This window comes from Salvelinus alpinus, chromosome 10 (assembly GCF_045679555.1).
Source record: "Salvelinus alpinus chromosome 10, SLU_Salpinus.1, whole genome shotgun sequence".
NCBI lineage: Eukaryota > Metazoa > Chordata > Actinopteri > Salmoniformes > Salmonidae > Salvelinus > Salvelinus alpinus.
Window position 1 is genome coordinate 46,869,681 of NC_092095.1, and position 14,023 is coordinate 46,883,703.

Consider the following 14,023-nt stretch of genomic DNA (forward strand, 5'->3'; position numbering starts at 1 on the left):
AGTTTACCTTCCTTAAGTGAGCACAGCACAACAAGTTGAGTCCAAAAATGTATTGTATGCTGCTGCATAAATAATGTAATATGCCAGGGAGATATGTATACTGTAGCTAAGAAAGTAATACTAAGTGTATGTTGTGTAGTAAGCTGTTAGTAGCCCTTGTGCCTCGCCCTAATAATTTGGTCCCTTTCCCCCTCATAACTTAGCCTACTGTTCTGCACATGTAGCCTAGAGCATGTTTTAGAGAAATGTAATCATTGAATATTGTAAGAGCTTTCATTGTCTGCTTCTATGCCCCCTTTATTTATCTTACGGTTCTGACTTGATGTACAGGGAGAATAATGTAAGAACGGCCCATGTTCTCAATTCTGTCACTGTACATTTCAAAAGTGCTGAACAAAGTTACAGTTGAAGTCGAAAGTTTACATACATTTTGTTGGAGTCATTAAAACTCGTTTTTCAACCCCTCCACAAATTTCTTGTTAACAAACTATAGTTTGGGCAAGTCAGTATGGACATCTACTTTGTGCATGACACAAGTAATTTTTCCAACAATTGTTTACAGACAGATTATTTCATTGTATCACAATTCCAGTGGGTCCGAAGTTTACATACACTAAATTGACTGTGCCTTTAAACAGATTGGAAAATTCCAGAAAATTATGTCATGGCTTTAGAAGCTTCTGATAGGCTAATTGACATCACATGAGTCAATTGGAGGTGTACCGTGGATGTATTTCCTACCTTCAAACTCAGTGCCTCTTTGCTTGACATCATGTTAAAATCAAAAGAAAATCAGCCAAGACCTATATATATTGAAGCAACATCTCAAGGCATTAGTCAGGAAGTTAAAGCTTGGTCGCAAATGTGTCTTCCAAATGGACAATGACCCCAAGCATACTTCCAAAGTTGTGGCAAAATGGCTTAAGGACAACAAAGTCAAGGTATTAGAGTGGCCATCACAAAGCCCTGACCTCAATCCTATAGAAAATGTGTGTGCGAGCAAGGAGGCCTAAAAACCCAACTCAGTTACACCAGCTCTGTCAGGAGGAATGGGCAAAAATTCACCCAATTTATTGTGGAAAGCTTGTGGAAGGCTACCCGAAACGTTTGACCCAAGATAAACAATTTAAAGGCAATGCTACCAAATACTAATTGAGTGTATGTAAACTTCTGACCCACTGGGAATGTGATGAAAGAAATAAAAGCTGAAATAAATCATTCTCTCTACTATTATTCTGACATTTCACATTCTTAAAATAAAGTGGTGATGCTGACTGACCTAAGACAGGGAATTTTTACTATGATTAAATGTCAGGAATTGTGAAAACTGAGTTTAAATGTATTTGGCTAAGGTGTATGTAAACTTCTGACTTCAACTGTATCAGTGGGAATAAGAGTGTATAAAATCCATCAGATATCCACTCTAAAAAAATGTTTTAAAGTGGTTTAAAGGTGATATGCTCAATGCTGGATACAAATCTGGGCGGGACAGCTTGTTCCGCCGAATCATGGGTTTCAGAGATGGAATGTCCACTGACCTGAGGGTAAACCTGCACCCCAGAACAGCCATCCTCTCCTCTACTGTTCTCAATCCTGAAAGTTTGTGTATTTAGTGTGCGTTTGTGTACGTGGCGAGTTTGTCTGCAATCTTGATGTTAAGGTTTTGAATGGTCTGATTATGATTTTTCAACGCTGATACCGATTATTGGAGGACCAAAAAAAGCCGATACCGATTAATCGGACGATTTTTATATATATATTTGTAATAATGACAATTACAACAATACTGAATATACACTTTTATTTTAACTTTATATAATACATAAATCAAATACATTTTGTCTCAAATAAATAATGAAAGATGTTCAATTTGGTTTAAATAATGCAAAAACAGTGTTGGAGGAAAAAGGAAAAGTGTAATATGCTAACGTTTAAGTTCTTTGCTCAGCACATGAGAATATATGAAAGTTGGTGCTTCCTTTTAACATGAGTCTTCAATATTCCCAGTTAAGAAATTTTAGGTTGTAGTTATTATAGGAATTATAGGACTTTTTCTCTCTATACTTGTATTTCATATACCTTTGACTATTGGATGTTCTTATAGGCACTATAGTATTGCCAGCCTAATCTCGGGAGTTGATAGGCTTGAAGTAAATCATAAACAGCCCTGTGCTGTTCAAGCATTGCGAAGAGCTGCTGGCAAACACAGGAAAGTGCTGTTTGAATGAATGCATACGAGCCTGCTGCTGCCTACCACCGCTCAGTCAGACTGCTCTATCAGATATCAAATCATAGACTTAATTATAATATTGTAACGACCCGGTATTGGGTTCTGTGTTTGTGGGTGTGTTATGGTTCTCATGGCTACTAGCAGGGGTTAAATATGTCAGGACAGATGGAAAGGTTGGGGGGGTATGATGGGTAATACCGCGGGATTTGGAAATGCATAAATAGGGATTACTGTCTCATGGTTCGCTCTCTTCTGTTCGGGCCTTGATCTGTTCCTATGAGAGTGACTCTTAACCCGACAGGGTAACATTGTGTACGTTCGGCATTTAGCGGCGTGGGTTGTGGCCGGAACAATAGCCCAGTTTATGAATAAACCTGTGTTCTGACCTGCACACCTAGAGTCCGTCTCTTTTCCCTTTATGACCCAGCCGGGTCATTACAATATAATAAACACACAGAAATATGAGCCTTAGGTCATTAATATGGTCAAATCCGGAAACTATCATTTCGAAAACAAAACGTTTATTCTTTCAGTGAAAAACGGAACCGTTACGTATTTTATCGAACGGGTGGCAACCCTAAGTCTAAATATTGCTGTTACATTGCGCAACCTTCAATGTTATGTCATAATTATGTACAATTCTGGCAAATTAATTACGGTCTTTGTTAGGAAGAAATGGTCTTCACACAGTTTGCAACGAGCCAGGCGGCCCGAACTACTGTATATACCCTGACGCGAATGCGCTTTTGTTAAACCATCACCCGTTTGGCGAAGTAGGCTGTGATTCGATGATAAATTAACAGGCACTGCATTGATTATATGCAACGCAGGACAAGCTAGTTAATTTTAAACTAGTAATATCATCAACCATGTGTAGTTAACTAGTGATTATGTTAAGATTTTTTTTTTAAATGATAAGATAAGTTTAATGCTAGCTAGCAACTTACCTTGGCTCCTTGCTGCACTCGCCTAACAGGTGGTCAGCCTGCTACCAATCCTCTCCGTGGATTGCAATGTAATCGGCGTCCAAAAATGCCGATTACTGATTGTTATGAAAACTTGAAATTTGCCTTAATTAATCGTCCATGCCAATTAATCGGTCGACCTCTAATCTCTGGTACTCTCTGATGACTATTCCGGGCGTTGCTCCTCCTTTTCTTCTGCAGAGTACCCTCAGGTGGTTCATTCGCTTCCTTCACTCCTTCTCAAGGCATTCTATGTGGGCACTCCCGGACATGTTTTCTTGAAATGTGACCCCAAGGAACTGAACTATTGGGGTCGTCTGGAGTGCCTGTATATACAGTTTACGGCGCACTTGCTTGGTTCTTTTGGGGTTTCTGGAGAAGAGTAAGCACTGGGTCTTCAAGGGGTTGAGCTTGAGCCACCACAAATTGGCCCAGTTCTCGATCTCTGTTATGCTCCTCTGTAGCTTTTTTCCAGCATGGGAAAAGGCCCAATAATAGAGGCCCAATAACAGAGATCTGCTGCGAACTGGGCCACTTGTCCCGCTCTTGGGTGGGGGTAATAAATATCACAGATGTACATTAAAAACAGTAGAGGACTGAGGAAAAGCCCATTTATTCTTGCTCTGGCAATGCAACCCAAAGGCTCCGTACAGAGGGTGTGACGCAACACCAAATCAAGCTTTGTACCGCATCGGCGTGCGCCACCCGAATTTTGTAACAATGAGGAGGGCTCCGCATAGCTGCGTATAGCTCAACATTGACATGATTGGTTGACGGTAGGTGGGGGCGGTATATTCTGTTCATATTCACAAACTCACTTCCTTGACAACAAACATGGAGTACTTTGATGAAAGGCTTTCAGAACAAGTTCACAAATAAAAAACATCTTTATGAAACCTTGTCGGGATTTCAAAGACACGAAAATGAGTTTGAACTCCTGGCTAGAGATCGGGGAAATATATGGAAATGTCTGCTCTACTCAAAATTACAACCAACTAATTGCAGCATTACCGCAAAAATGGAAGAGGCAAGTAGAAGGGGGAGAAAGTAAGGAACTTGTCTGTCGGGACCTGCATTAAAGACCAAAATTGGTCAAAGAAAATTGTGATAAATAAAAAAGTATACCAGTTTCATTTAAGGAACCAAAAAATTGACAGCTGTGCCACATAGATTGCAAAATAGTTGGGAAGAGATTTTTGATGTTACCTATTCCATGACACATGGAACTGATACACAAAACGAAGCCGGATTCAAAACAGAGCTTTTCAATTAAAATTATTATACAAAATTATTGCAACCAGTAGAATGTTATATAGATGGGTGATACAACCATCCCAGCTCTGCAGATCTTGCTGCAACGAGACAGAATCATTAGATCATTTGTTTTGATACTGTCCATATGTAGTTTGATTTTGGTTGCAAGTTCAGGAATGGCTGAAGAATTGCAACATTTTCCTGGCGCTTACTCTGCAAATAGCACTGCTGGGTGATTTAAAAAGTCATAGTCAATCGATTAATAATATAATAATACTCTTAGCAAAACATTTTATCTTTAATTTATAATATGTACAATCTATGAGAATAAAAAATGTTCTAAACTTTTGTGAAACATCAGAGTACAGTTGACAAATATATAGCAAATAGAAAAAGCAGCCAACAAGTGCTCAGCATATGTGGGAATTCCTTCAAGACAGCTGGAAAAGCATTCCAGGTGAAGCAGGTTGAGAGAATGCCAAGAGTGTGCAAAGCGTTGTCTTTTTGTTTAGCCAATTGCTTGTAATTACCTGGATGGCTATAAAGATTAGCCCTGAATCACTACGAGTGGTGGGGATGCCTTTGATAGCTCCCCGAAGCGCCAGAAGTATGAATGCTCTAACTTCTCGCTCCTTACCGCATCGCTGTGCGCATCCCAAATGTATTAACAATGCAGAGGGCTCTGTATAGCTCTGCATTTACATTATAGGTTGACGGTAGGTGGGTGCAGGAGGTCCTATATAAACACATAACTCACACGTACACATCACTAAGGACTTAACATGGTCCACACACACACACGCAGTCATGAACAGGGCACGGCAGCGCCTCTTTCACCTCAGAAGGCTGAAGAGATTTGGCATGGGCCCTCAGATCCTCAAAAAATTATACAGCTGCACAATCAAGAGCATCGTGACTGGTTTCATCACCACTTGGTATGGCAATTACACCACCCTTGATCGCAAAGCGCTAGAGAGGGTGTTGCGGACAGCCCAGTACATCACTGGGGCCGAGCTCCAGGCCATCCAGAACCTCTGTAGTTATGAGACTTGAAATTGAGCTCAGGTGCATCCTGTTTTCATTGATCATCCCTGAGATGTTTCTACAACTTGATTAGAGTCCACCTGTGGTAAATTCAATTGATTGGACATGATTTGGAAACGCACACACCTGTCTATATAAGGTCCCACAGTTGACAGTGCATGTCAGAGCAAAAACTAAGCCATGAGGTCGAAGGAATTGTCAATAGAGATCCAAGACAGGATTATGTTGAGGCACAGATCTGGGGAAGGGTACCAAAAAATATCTCTAGCATTGAAGGTCCCCAAGAACACAATGGCCTCCATCATTCTTAAATGGAAGAAGTTTGGAACCACCAAGACTCTTCCTAGAGCTGGCCGCCTGGCCAAACTGTGCAATCGGGAGAGAAGAACCTTGGTCAGGGAGGTGACCAAGAACTTGATGGTCACTCTGAAGGAGCTTCAGAGTCCCTCTATAGAGCTTGGAGAATCTTCCAGAAGGACAACCATCTCTGCAGCACTCCACCAATCAGGACTTTATGGTAGAGTGGCCAGACAGAAAACAATCCTCAGTAAAAGGCACATGACAGACCGCTTAGAGTTTGCAAAAAGACACCGAAAGACTCTCAGACCATGAGAAACACGATTCTCTAGTCTGCTGAAACCAAGATTGAACTCTGGGCCTGAATGCCAAGCGTCACTTCTGGAGGAAACCTGGCACCATCTCATGGTGGTGGCAGCATCATGCTGTGGGGATGTTTTTCAACGGCAGGGATTGGTAGACTAGTCAGGATTGAGGGAATGATGAACAGAGTAAAGTACAGAGTCAATTTTTTTCTCTGTATATACTCTTTTCTCTGTATATATCAATGATGTTGCTCTTGCTGCTGGGGATTCTCTGATCCACCTCTACGCAGACGACACCATTCTGTATACGTCTGGCCCTTCTTTGGACACTGTGTTAACAAACCTCCAAACGAGCTTCAACGCCAGGTTCTGACTTAGAATATGTGAACAACTACAAATACCTAGGTGTCTGGTTAGACTGTAAACTCTCCTTCCGGTCTCACATTAAGCATCTCCGATCCAAAATTAAATCTAGAATTGGCTTCTTATTTTGCAACAAAGCCTCCTTCACTCATGCTGCCAAACATACCCTCGTAAAATTGACTATCCTACTGATCCTTGACTTCGGCGATGTCATTTACAAAATAGCTTCCAACACTCTACTCAGCAAACTGGATGTAGTCTATCACAGTGCCATCCGTTTTGTCACCAAAGCCCCATATACTACCCACCACTGCGACCTGTATGCTCTCGTTGGCGGGCCCTCGCTACATATTCGTTGCCAAACCCACTGGCTCCAGGTCATCTATAAGTCTTTGCTAGGCCTTATCTCAGCTCACTGGTCACCATAGCAACACCCACCCATAGCACACGCTCCAGCAGGTATATTTCACTGGTCATCCCCAAAGCCAACACCTACTTTGGCTGCCTTTCCTTCCAGTTCTCTGTTGCCAATGACTGGAACAAATTACAAAAATCACAGAAGCTGGAGACTTATCTCCCTCTCTAACTTTAAGCATCAGCTGTCAGAGCAGCTTACCGATCACTGTACCTGTACACAGCCCATCTGTAAATAGCACACCCAACTACCTCATCCCCATATTATTATATATATATTTTTGCTCTTTTGCACCTGTGTCTCTACTTGCACATCATCATCTGCACATCTATCACTCCAGTGTTAATGCTAAATTGTAATTATTTCGCCTCTATGGCCTATTTATTGCCTTACCTCCCTAATCTTACAACATTTGCACACACTGTACATAGATTTTTCTATTGTGTTATTGACTGTACGTTTGTTTATGTGTAACTCTGTGTTGTTGTTTTTGTCGCACTGCTTTGCTTTATCTTGGCCAGGTCACAGTTGTAAATGAGAACTTGTTCTCAACTGGCCTACCTGGTTAAATAAAGGTGAAAAAAAATAATATATATAGTATTTATAGTATTAATTATATGAATTATAGTATTACAATTATGTATTTTATTTCAGGAGATCATAGACAACTAAAATCAGATTAATGAGATTAATACAATCAGTAGATTACTGCACATCCAAATGTCACTAAAATCAGATTAATGAGATTAATACAATCAGTAGATTACTGCACATCCAAATGTCAATAGCCTAAAGAAAATTTTAAATTTTAACACTGATTTTAACACATTTAGAGGACTGTACAAAAAAGTTGAGGGAATGACGAAATCAGTTGTGTAAATCCAGCAAGTATGTTTTTTTGTGTGACAGTTCGTGCTTTGCCACAGTGGCAAAGACATGCACCTTCAAGGCATAGACTAGTTTGATTTTCATTTCAGAAATAAAATACCAAATAAGGTAGCAAATAAAGCATAATTATTATGTCAGTGATATGAAAGCTGTGCACATTGCCATGATAAAAAATGTGTAGTGCTGAAAAGAACATCGCTGTAGTCATGCGCAGCCAGGACGCGCGTTGATGTTCGCGAACACGACCGATTGAAAGAATACCCACAATGCAAAGCTGCTTATCACATTGCGGTAATCACTCTGTGAACGAGTGTCAAATTCAAGGTGAGTGGTGTTTTTCCAGCAGAGTTAAACTTTTCATTGTATTAACGACAAATCTTACATGTTCATGCTAATACAAGTCATAGCTAGCTGGTAAGAGACACATGATAACGCGAGTGCTAGCTAGCTAGGGAACGTTATCAAGGATCGACTAATACTGTAACTTCACCAAATACTGTAAGTTAGCTAGTGTCATGTATTTTTTTTGTTGTTGCTTCAGATGCATGTATGGAAGATATGCACAGGGTTGGGTTTCCACAGCCACGTTACCACCGTCAGCTAACGTTATCTACAGTAGCTAAGTTAGCTAGGAACTGTTAACTTCAGCTAGCTACTGTACATACACCGTTTAGTTTCCGCCGGTAATATAACGTTCCATGTTCAGTTTAACTAGTTTGGTAGCGTTACTGTCAAAGTTAACTGTTGTAATTTGTCCCTCTCTCTGTTTGACAGTATGGCGCTTCATAAACTATTCCGTCTGTCCTCGCTGTTCCGCTCAGCGGTGTCATTGACACTGCGCAGGAATATCGGTCTGTCTGCTGTTCTCTTCAACCGGGCCAAGGACTTGGACCCTATCCAGAAACTATTCCTAGATAAGATCCGCGACTACAGCACCAAGAGCAAGTGAGTGCAATAAATAACCGCACTATTTGTCCTACTGTCACTGCTGGCCTACTCTAATTGACATGTTTCTTCATGTTGGTAGGCTAAAAGTTTGCTCGGCTTAAGTGGAATGACCCGTGATGTCATGACAGAGATGGTGGCAGGGAGTCTGCACGTCCTTTTAGCACTGCAGAGCTATTTGTAGAAGGCTGGGCCATATGTTCAGTAGGTGAACATTCTGGGACGTTGCAAATAGAAATGTCAGGAACAGAGCTGGCAGACTTGATTCTTGATTATACAGTACATGTCAGAGTAGAGTTTATTTTACATAATATATTTCTATCTGAACGTTCCTCAATGTTGTGCCCCTTCTGAACCCGGCCCTATATGTCTAGATGGCAAGATTTATGAAACGCATAGGATGCTGAAGGTGTGTTTATAGGGTATACATGTCTGACTCATTATAGGGTATTATAATTATAGGGCTGACTAGTTATGTGGTTTCTTGAGCTCACCCATTGCAACAACAGTAGGGCTGTCCCCCCCCCAAGATTTGTCTGTTCTGTGTTTTAGTCAAATCAACTGTATTCATTGAGCTTGTCTGACGCTTTAATCACACTGTTTGATTAGGCCGGGCTGTGTTACAACAACAAAAAAAGACAGTAAGTGACTTTGACAATCACCTGTTGTCTCTCCTCCCTGCTGCAATGACCACCACAGAACATCAGTGTTTATCGTGCTCTCCGTCTCTCCGGAAGCCACTCCTCAGTAAAAGGCAATTGACAGCCCGCTTGGAGTTTTCCAAAAGGCACTAAAGAACTGTATTCTATGAGAAACAAGATTCTCTGGTCTGATGAAACCAAGATTGAACTCTGGGCCTGAATGGCAAGTGTCACATCTGGAGGAAACCTGGCACCATCCCTACGGTGAAGCATGGTGGTGGCAGCATCATGCTGCTGGGATGTTTTTCAGCGGCAGGGACTGGGAGACTAGTCAGGATCGAGGGAAAGATGAACGGGGCAAAGTACAGAGATCCTTGATGAAAACCAGCTCCAAAGTGAAGGGGTCTGAATACTTTCCAAATGCAACTATGTGCATGATTTATAAAGCCAGGCACATTTAATAGTTAGGCTACTGATTTCTAGACCTAATTAAGTTTGTTTCCTCACTTCTCTTAGACAATAAGGCAAGGGCTGTTTTTTCGTCTCATTCTGCTGCTGCCGCCACTGCATCGTTCAACACCAATATGCTGGTTAACTTTGCTATTATGCTGTTAGGTTCTTATTTTTCAGAGTAAATAACTCACGGACACTAGAGAAGCTTAACCAAGTTTAATTATTCCCAAAGGGTCGACACAGCTGTATTCAGACAAAAAACGATTTACATTTACATTTAAGTCATTTAGCAGACGCTCTTATCCAGAGCGACTTACAAATTGGTGCATTCACCTTATGATATCCAGTGGAACAACCACTTTACAATAGTGCATCTAACTCTTTTAAGGGGGGGGGGGGGGGTTAGAAGGATTACTTTATCCTATCCTAGGTATTCCTTAAAGAGGTGGGGTTTCAGGTGTCTCCGGAAGGTGGTGATTGACTCCGCTGACCTGGCGTCGTGAGGGAGTTTGTTCCACCATTGGGGTGCCAGAGCAGCGAACAGTTTTGACTGGGCTGAGCGGGAACTGTACTTCCTCAGAGGTAGGGAGGCGAGCAGGCCAGAGGTGGATGAACGCAGTGCCCTTGTTTGGGTGTAGGGCCTGATCAGAGCCTGAAGGTACGGAGGTGCCGTTCCCCTCACAGCTCCGTAGGCAAGCACCATGGTCTTGTAGCGGATGCGAGCTTCAACTGGAAGCCAGTGGAGAGAGCGGAGGAGCGGGGTGACGTGAGAGAACTTGGGAAAGTTGAACACCAGACGGGCTGCGGCGTTCTGGATGAGTTGTAGGGGTTTAATGGCACAGGCAGGGAGCCCAGCCAACAGCGAGTTGCAGTAATCCAGACGGGAGATGACAAGTGCCTGGATTAGGACCTGCGCCGCTTCCTGCGTGAGGCAGGGTCGTACTCTGCGAATGTTGTAGAGCATGAACCTACAGGAACGGGTCTTCTCACCATCGCAGGTATACTCCCCTTTAGACACTCCTCCTTCTCTCCAATCCTTACCCTCTTCCTGTGGAACCAGAAGATGTAACAGGATAATAAACCCTTATTACTCCCTTCGGGGATCTGACCTCCTCACCTCAACCCCTCCTAAGCCACAGATGTCCATCTGTTTCCCGTATAGCAATCCTGGGATCTCCTCCCGTCCACCCAGCACATTCCACAGCGTCTTTCTACAGATCTCACTTCTTTATATACTATGTGACTGATCTATCATGTCTTTAATATCTAAATGTTCAAAGTTTAGAATCCAACAATGCATATAGCAACATGGTCTAGGAAAAGGTGCCAATTCAACAGCGCACTGATGTGTTTCAGAACCGCGGACAGCGACCACTAGCCAATGTGGGAGAAAGCGAATGTTCTAAAATATTATTGTTGCACCATTGTTCTTATAATATAACCATATACATTTTCAGTAGCACATGTGATGGACTATGCCATCCCCAAGGCCTCCACGATGGATTAGTCCACTCACAGGGGCAAATCAGACGGGTGTCTTGTACACAATAATATATACAGTTGGAGTCATTAAAACTTGTTTTTCAACCACTCCACACATTTCTTGTTAACAAACTATAGTTTTGGCAAGTCGGTTAGGACATCTACTTTGTGCATGACAAAAGTAATTTTCCCAACAATTGTTTAGACAGATTATTTCACTTACAATTCACTGTATCACAATTCCAGTGGGTCAGAAGTTTACATACACTAAGTTGACTGTGCCTTTAAACAGCTTGGAAAATTCCAGAAAATGATGTCATGGCTTTAGAAGCTTCTGATAGGCTAATTGACATAATTTGAGTCAATTGGAGGTGTACCTGTGGATGTATTTCAAGGCCTACCTTCAAACTCAGTGCCTCTTTGCTTGACATAATGGGAAAATCAAAAGAAATCAGCCAAGACCTCAGGAAAAACATTGTAGACCTCCACAAGTCTGGTGCATCCTTGGGAGCAATTTCCAAACGCCTGAAGGTACCACGTTCATCTGTACTGACAATAGTACGCAAGTATAAACACCATGGGACCACGCAGCCGTCATACCGCTCAGGAAGGAGATGCGTTCTGTCTCCTAGAGATGAGTGTGCTTTGATGCAAAAAGTGCAAATCAATCCCAGAACAACAGCAAATGACCTTGTGAAGATGCTGGAGGAAACCTGTATAAAAGTATCTATATCCACAGTAAAACGAGTCCTATATCTACATTACCTGAAAGGCCGCTCCGCAAGGAAGAAGCCACTGCTCCAAAACCTTCATTTAAAAAAAAAAAGCCAGACTATGGTTTGCAACTGCACATGGGGACAAAGATTGTACCTTTTACAAAAATAGAACTGTTTGGCCATAATGACCATTGTTATGTTTGGAGGAAAAAGGGGGTGGCTTGCAAGCTGAAGAACACCATCCCAACCGCGAAGCACGGGGGTGGCAGCATCATGTTGTGGGAGTGCTTTGCTGCAGGAGGGACTGGTGCACTTCACAAAATAGAGGATGGAAATTTGTGGCTATATTGAAGCGACATCAGTCAGGAAATTAAGCTTGGTCGCAAATGGGTGTTCCAAATAGACAATGACCCCAAGCATACTTTCAAAGTTGTGACAAAATGGCTTAAGGACAACAAAGTCAAGGTATTGGAGTGGTCATCACAAAGCCCTGACCTCAATCCCATAGAAAAGTTGTGGGCAGAACTGAAAAAGCAAGGAGGCCTACAAACCTGACTCAGTTACACCAACTTGGTCAGGAGAAATGGGCCAAAATTCACCCAACTTATTGTGGGAAGCTTGTGGAAGGCTACCCAAAACGTTTGACCCAAGTTAAACAATTTAAAGGCAATGCTACCAAATACTAATTGAGTGTATGTAAACTTCAGACTCACTGGGAATGTGATGAAAGAAATAAAAGCTGAAATGAATCATTCTCTATTCTGACACTTCACATTCTTAAAATGAAGTGGTGATCCTAACTGACCTAAGACAGAGAATTTTTACTATGATTAAATGTCAGGGGTTGTGAAAAACTGAGTTTAAATTATTTGGCTAAGGTGTATGTAAACTTCCGACTTCAACTGTGTGTGTGTGTAATTCTTTCAAAAAATGTTACTCGACTAAATGGGGTCAGCCCTCAGAGTAGTGTATTCTATGCTACAGTGTTGTTTAAGGTTAATTCCTCATCTTTCTCTTTCCTCCAGGGCTGCAGCAGGTGGGATTGTTGATGCAGGCCCCTCTTACGAAAAGGGTGTCTCAGAGGAGATCACCAAACTGCAGAGGTTATACGGGACCGGTGACCTCACCAAATTCCCTGACTTCAAATTTACAGGTTCGTCAAAGCCATGCACTGCAGTATAGAGCTTGGACGATAAACTGAAAATGATCAGCCATTTTACTGATATCATTAATAATGATAAGTTGCCTACAGTAGATGTGATTTTTGAAATATGGGCAATTGCTAAGGGGACAATAGATAGCTACGACATGTAATGTAGTTTAAAAGGGTACTATAAAAAGTAACGGGTGTAAATTTATTTTTATGTATTGTTTGATTTCTCGTTATTGTGATATAGATTGTGTCCATGTCGCCCAGCTCTACTGCAGTAGTAGCATTTATTGGTAGCTCAGTCAGACTAAACTAGTAATACCACCATCTCACCCTACATATCTTACTCATTCTATGCTTAAACAGGGGTGTCAGTCATTCCATGGTGGGCCTAGTGTTAAGACCTAGACAACCAGTAAGGGGAGTTCTTTGCTATTTAGTATCCTTTAATTCATCAAGTACAAGGGAGGAGCGAAAACCCAGCCAGTCGTCCCTCCGTGGAATGAGTTTGACACAGGTGGTTTAAATGACTCATTGACCATCAACCATGGTTGTATTCATTAGGCACCAAACTAAAAATAAATGCTTTTTTTCATTTAGCAAAGTGTTACTACGATATGCACTAATGAATACGACCCAGCATTACTCACAATCTCCCTTTTCTCTTCTCCAGAGCCCCAGCTGCAGGAAGTGGCCAAGTGAACACTGTCTCTGTCCTACATGTCACCACTATAATGTACTATTTAATAAATGTGAGAACATTGTTTTCTTATGCTAAATCAGTCAAGGGGTTAAAGTGAGTGATTTTGCAAATCATGTTCAACCTTGCTTGCATTTATCATTTACTGATTTTAAATGATAACATATGACGTTAC

General features: G+C 41.7%; 1 protein-coding gene across 4 annotated transcripts; it reads left to right on the plus strand.

Moving 5' to 3' along the window:
* The first annotated feature begins 7,941 nt into the window (after positions 1 to 7,941).
* LOC139532100 (ATP synthase-coupling factor 6, mitochondrial-like) lies at positions 7,942 to 13,930 on the plus strand. 4 transcript variants are annotated; one of them, XM_071329244.1, is made up of 4 exons: positions 7,942 to 8,085; positions 8,536 to 8,706; positions 13,024 to 13,151; positions 13,515 to 13,930. In XM_071329244.1, exons 2-4 carry the CDS (start codon positions 8,537 to 8,539, stop codon positions 13,541 to 13,543), a joined length of 327 nt encoding a protein of 108 aa, XP_071185345.1. In that variant the 5' UTR covers positions 7,942 to 8,085; position 8,536; the 3' UTR covers positions 13,544 to 13,930. The 4 variants fall into 4 exon arrangements, with proteins under 4 accessions (XP_071185345.1, XP_071185343.1, XP_071185344.1 ...); XM_071329242.1 differs by having other exon boundaries at positions 7,951 to 8,085; positions 13,822 to 13,930; XM_071329243.1 differs by having other exon boundaries at positions 8,074 to 8,259; positions 13,822 to 13,930.
* Positions 13,931 to 14,023: the final 93 nt, after the last annotated feature.

Excerpts from the sequence above, each read along its gene's own strand:
- LOC139532100 (XM_071329244.1), top strand. The coding sequence starts at position 8,537 with ATGGCGCTTCATAAACTATTCCGTCTGTCCTCGCTGTTCCGCTCAGCG. Across the intron at positions 8,707-13,023 it reads GACTACAGCACCAAGAGCAA|GGCTGCAGCAGGTGGGATTG; the intron begins GTGAGTGCAATA and ends TCTTTCCTCCAG. Across the intron at positions 13,152-13,514 it reads CCCTGACTTCAAATTTACAG|GGGTGTCAGTCATTCCATGG; the intron begins GTTCGTCAAAGC and ends ATGCTTAAACAG.